A 5,688-nucleotide genomic window follows, 5' to 3' on the forward strand; every position below is an offset into this window, starting at 1 on the left:
CCAAAGGGAAAAGAAAATGGGGACACTGCGGAGCTCAGTGGGCCGGGCGCTTTCTCATCAGAAGTGCACACCCTGAGTGTCTTCCAGCGGTCCGTCCGGGCGCTGGCGTCCAACGTTGGCCCTGGGAGTGAGCTCAGGGCGGTGGCCTTGCCGCTGGGGCTGCGTTCTTGTCCACCTACGCCTGGGGAGCTCAGAGGCCTCGCTGGGCATTTCTGCTGCCAGAGGGTGCATAGGGCGGGCCGCTGAAGCTCAGGTGCACCCACAGCATGGGCCCCTCCTGGAAAACCGCAAAATCTGCGGGATTTGTGATCCAGGAGCGGAAACCCTGTGGCATACATCCTTGCTACTTCCCTGCCTCTGGGCCTTTTGTCATGGAGGGGTGGAATTGCATACATTGAGGGGTGGAATTGCATACATTTAGGGCGTGTAATGGACTGCATTGTTCCAAGACAAACTTCCTAAAAGTAGCGCAAATATTTTTAATTGATCCTGTGGAGGCTGTCCCTATGCTAGAAGGATTCCCACGTATGCCCACCGGCCGGTGATTTTGCACCGGACTCAAAAGGCCGTACACGTTACGCTTCTACCTTGCACATGACGGTCACCCTTTCATCGCACGCAGCGCAGGACAGTGGGAGCTTCGCCCAGCAGCCCAGGGTGCGAGCCCAGGCTGAAACGGGCCTTGGGAGACACAATGCCAGTGAGTTCTGTCCCGCGCAGCAGTGGCGGCGGCGGCAGCAGCAGCATGAAATCTCGGATGAGGGTGTGGAGGCAATTTTGCCTGCGGAATCTGGCCCTTTCAGGTTTGCCAGGGGAAGGCTGGACTTTTCTGTCGCCCCCAGGCCCCAAGTCAAGCCGGAAAACAGCAGGTAGGCCCATCCCAGGGCTCCGGGAGGCGTTCCTGCACCCCGGACGGGGACGCGCTGGGAGATCCCACGGAACTGCAGGCGCCACCGGGAGATGAACTGGAAGCCGCGATCCGCTGCCGCCCTGGCATCTGGCACAGCAGCGGCGCCAAAGCCACGCGCCACGGGGACGCACCTCGGCCTCTGGCGCGCCAAGGTCCAAGCGAGCGGGCGAGGGGGCTGGAGGGGCCGCAGGAGACCGGGGAGCGCGCCGGCTGGGCGGCATTGAGTTTCTCCTAATCAGCCCCACTTCCCCGGAGCCTCCGAGCTAATTGGGGCGCAGTCTCCGGAGGGGAGGAGGCCCGCCTTGCCTGCGGAGGTTGTCTGGGTGAGAGCGCTGGAGACCTGGGGGCTTTTCTCGGGCCCTGATTTCCTGGGCGCCCGTGGGAGGCGCGGGAAGAGGAGAGACGATCCCTTCTGGGAGAGCAGTGCCGTCTCCATCGCGGCGAACCTGCTCAGGGAGCACAGGGCCGACGCGCGCAGGCGACAGCGCGCTTCGCCCGGGAGACCCCCGCCGCCTCTTCGGCCCGCCCGAGACCCCAAGGGACACGGAGTCACCAGTCTTTTCCTGTCCCCTTTATCTCCGTTTTATAGACAGCTGTTAGGTTGGGACATTAATTGCCCGGGCGAGTTTATTGATAATTTTGATGTAACAGAGCACCGGAGAAATTACCCTCACGTCCAAAATGTCAACTTTGAGAAGAGCCAGGTTCAGAAAAACTGCGGTGGGTCTTGAACGGCCGCACCAACAATGCGACTTTATTGTGTTTGTTTTCCCGAATAGCGGGAATGGGAATAGAAAGAGGGTGGTGAGCAGAGGACACAGGCTCCTAAAAATGTTCTCTTGCCCCTGAGGATCTAGAGCAGTGGTTCTCAACCTTCCTAATGCCGCGGCCCTTTAATACAGGTCCTCATGTGGTGGTGACCCCCAACCATAAAATTATTTTCGTTGCTACTTCATAACTGTAATTTTGCTACTGTTATGAATCATAATGTAAATATCTGATATGCAGGATGTATTTTCACTTACAAATTGAACATAATTAAAGCATAGTGATTAAATCACAAAAACAATATGTAATTATATATGTGCTTTCCAATGGTCTTAGGCGACCCCTGTGAAAGGGTCGTTCCACCCCCAAAGGGGTCGCGACCCACAGGCTGAGAACCGCTGATCTAGAGGGAAATGTTAAGGGATTGGAAACCTGCCTATCACGTTGTTCTCCCACTAATGGCGCTTTTTTACACACATTTTACTCAATTCCTGACTTGGGAAAAACAAGTGTAGGGCACCAAAAAAAAAAGCAACTACAAAAACATAAAAGTTCTTTCATGATTTATAGCTTCTGGGATATTGGAACAGTAAAGTCTGAAATTCAAAGTAAAACTTTCATTGGTCTTGGAATGGGAAAAAAAAGAATATAATTTTTATATATTTATGTATATTTTACATATATGTGGTCTTCCCTGGGAGAAGGAGGACTCTAGTTCTTCTTCAAACGTTTATTTCTTTAAAAAGAGAAATGACATTTAAAGGGGCAGAGGGCTCTTCTTAAAAAACAGAAGCCAAGAAAAATAGTTCCTCGTGTCCAGAATTCACTTCAACGTGAAATGAAAAGCGAAAAGGAGAGGATTAGCCAAAAAATGAAAAAGAAAAAAGGAGGGAGAATCACCCATATTTTAAATACAAAAAAAAGAAAGTCTGTCTATCCCAGGCCGGTTTCTGTCTGTATTTGGGGTGGAAGATATTCTGCAATCCCAATGAAATACTCATGCGATTTTATTTCTAGTTGATACAATGTTAAAGGCCATGTACAAATGTTATACATTTTTATTTTTGTTCTTTTTTTAGGAAAAAAAATACACAAAAGGCAAAACATCCTCAAATTGTCATTTTATACAGTGCAGAAGGAAATTTAAAATACGTGTCACAAACGCTGCACCCCAGCAGCCAAAATACTAGAAAAAAAGGGGGTAGTCCTTCATTTTATATATATATTTATATAAAACATATGGGGATTTGTTTTTACACACATTGGACTTTGTTTCAAATTTACAATGGATATCTAAAAAAAAAATTCTACGCGGCAAATATTGCCAACAAAGTTACACCATTAATACTGATAAACGGAGGAGCCTATGCGGTGTTTCGATTACTAAGGAAAGAAAGAATAAATAACAGGATGAGCCTTGCTATAGTTTTAAAAAGTGCCTTAACCTTTCTGCATCGCCGCAATCCTGAATTCGCGCGCTGGCCGGGCCTCCCCGTCCCGCGTCGGGCCGTGTTCGTGCCGCGTTCGCACCAGGTTACAGTAGAGGTCAGGAGACAGAAAAACACCCTCCAAAAAAAGTCCACGGAAAATTCGAAACAAGACCAGAAAGACTGCAGAGGAGGAAGAAGAGGAAGGCGGAGGGGGGTGGCCGAGGCCCGGAGAGCCGCCCGCTTCTGGGCTCCATTGGTTTCTTTTTTAAAAAACAAAAACAAGACGAACAGTGGCTTCAGAAACGCAAATCCTGCGCACAGAGATCCACCTGCGGCTGCAGGGCTTCCGAGGTGGGGAGGGAGAGCTGGCCTCTCGCCCCCCCACCCCTTCCCTGCAAACGCGGCTCTACCACGGGACGTGCGCATTCCAAGACATTCTTCCCAAAGAAAGTTAAAAACGATAAATACTCAACCCCCAAATAAAAGTATTTGATAGTGATGGTCTCATGCGTTTGCCTTTCTTCTAAAAAGTCTCCCCCTTCACTTTTTCCATTAAAGGGTTAAGGGCGGGGGGGAGAGACCTCAGCAGAATTTTTGTTTAGATGTTGAGGGTTTTCCCCCAACACAGCACCTTCTCAGCCTGTTTCAATCGGATCAAAAAAAAAGGAGAGATTTATTTACCAACAGCTGCAGTCAGATTAGGCCTGAACGCCACCATTTTTAAAATATTTTGAGGGAACAGGAGAGGAGGTGCCAACCTCTGTGCCGCTTCTTTGCCCTGGGGGTTCCTTTTGAAATAATCCGGTTGGGGAGGGGTCAAACCCTTTTCTTCTGCCGACGGTTATACCTCGAGAATAAAGCAGTTTCTAGGGGTGGGTTCCCAGGTCCCTGTTCCGACGGCGGCCGTGCCAGGGACCCGCGGGCTTCCCGGCTCACATCACACAGGGCTTGATGTCTTGGTAGGTGACCTGCTGGTGGTAGTAGGAGCCGCCGCCGGCGGAGTGCATGGAGGAGGACGCCATGGTGTTGAAAGAGAAGACAAACTCTTTTCGGTCACACATGCTGGGTGACTGCGAGTGATACCGAGGGATGCCTGTGAGGGAGGGGACAAGGGGGGAGAGTTTAAGATGGACAAGCAGCTCTGCCCGAGGCGCTCTGGGCGCAGGGCCCCATCCTCCCCACTCTCCACCCCCACCCCAGAGTCCCCGAGTTCCCAGCCCTGACTGGGCCCGGGCTTGTGCGCCCCAGGGGAAGAGCCTGGAACACCCGGAGACATCCCTGCTCCCGGGAGCACCCCTGCCCGGGCCTGCACCCGCTTTGGACACAGAGCGTGGGCTGGGGGGCTTCCGATGCCTAAATGGAAGGGGTGGGGTGGGGGCCCAGATGGGTCTGCAGACGCCGCCATGGAGGGCCCCGCAGCGTCCACCTCTCGGGCGGCCTGGCGCCAGGGCAGCCACTTCCCCAGCCCGAAGGCTGTGGAGGCCTCCGCGCAGCCAGAGGCAGGCACCGGGAGCAGGAAGCACAGGCCATCACAGGGGCGAAGGGCGGCTTCTCTGAGGAAGCCCCCCTTGGAGAACAGGGCCACCCGGGCAGCAAGAGCCCAGGAGTTTGAAGCAGCCCAAGCAGGGCAACCCCAGATCCCTCCAGAGAAGTGGCCTTTCAGCCAGCAGGCCCGGCTCCTGCCTCCCACCCGCTGCTGACAGCTGACCCCTGAGAGGCCCCTGCTAAGCTCCCTCCAGGCTCTTGCCAGAACGAGGCAGGAGTTCAGGAGGGGAGGTTTTTCTCATCTTCCCCCGAGGGATGGGGAGAGGGCACCCGAGGACCCGAAAACCTGGGTCCTGAGAAACAAAGGGCCTGCGGAGCCAGCAGCTCTGACCCTCGCTCTGGGCCTGGCACAGACCTCTCTGCCTCGGTCCCCACGAATGCCCCTGGCTCAGCCGTCACAAGGCCAGGCCTGGTTCTCTGAAAGGCCGGGCGCTGAGCTTCTGCGCACCAGGCCCAGGCGGCATTGGGCCTAACCCTTCCGTTCTGCCAGGGCAAGGAGCAGAGGCGGCTCTCCGCTGTCTGAGGGGCCACCCTGGAGGGTGAGCCAGCTGGCTAGCCGGGCCCCATCTCCATCCTGGGAGCTTGCTGAGGTGTGAGGGGACCTAAGGGATCAGGAGCAACTTAGACTGTTTGGATCTGAGCCTTTTTGGTGGGACCTGGCCATGCTCCCCAAGGCCAGCAGCCTAGCGTTGGGGAAAGAAAAAGAGAAACGACATGTTGACCCAAGTCAGGACCCAAGTTGCATTCACCCCTCAAACGGAGAGAGGTGGGGCCGAGGGACACCGCAGTGTGGAGCTGGCACCCAACGGAAGTGGCTGCAGGCTCTCAACCAAGGGCCGGCAGCAAACTGGGGCGCTGGGTCCGCGCAGTGCACTCAGAGATGTCCGGGCCGCCCAGACTCCCCACTCACCTTGCAGCTCAGCTGGGGCGTTGTGACTGTTCTGGTGCAGATAGGGCTGGTCCAGGGAGTGTGTGGAGAGGCTGCCGGACAGGGGGTTAGCCGCGGGGTTGCAGGGGGACAGGGGCTGCTGCTTG

The 5,688-nt window shown here is 54.6% G+C and overlaps 1 protein-coding gene across 1 annotated transcript in view; it reads right to left on the reverse strand.

Annotated features, from left to right (window-relative positions):
- Nucleotides 1-2,718: 2,718 nt before the first annotated feature.
- Nucleotides 2,719-5,688, reverse strand: part of FOXF1 (forkhead box F1) — a gene marked incomplete at its 5' end in the record, with an annotated part of 3,679 nt that continues 709 nt past the window's right edge. Inside the window, 2 exons of the mRNA XM_006762285.2 lie at nucleotides 2,719-4,201; nucleotides 5,564-5,684. Coding sequence (XP_006762348.1) covers nucleotides 4,041-4,201; nucleotides 5,564-5,684 — 282 coding nt within the window. The remainder of the gene's footprint in view (nucleotides 4,202-5,563; nucleotides 5,685-5,688) is intronic.

This window comes from Myotis davidii, unplaced genomic scaffold (genome assembly GCF_000327345.1).
Source record: "Myotis davidii unplaced genomic scaffold, ASM32734v1 scaffold77, whole genome shotgun sequence".
Classification (NCBI taxonomy): Eukaryota; Metazoa; Chordata; class Mammalia; order Chiroptera; family Vespertilionidae; genus Myotis; species Myotis davidii.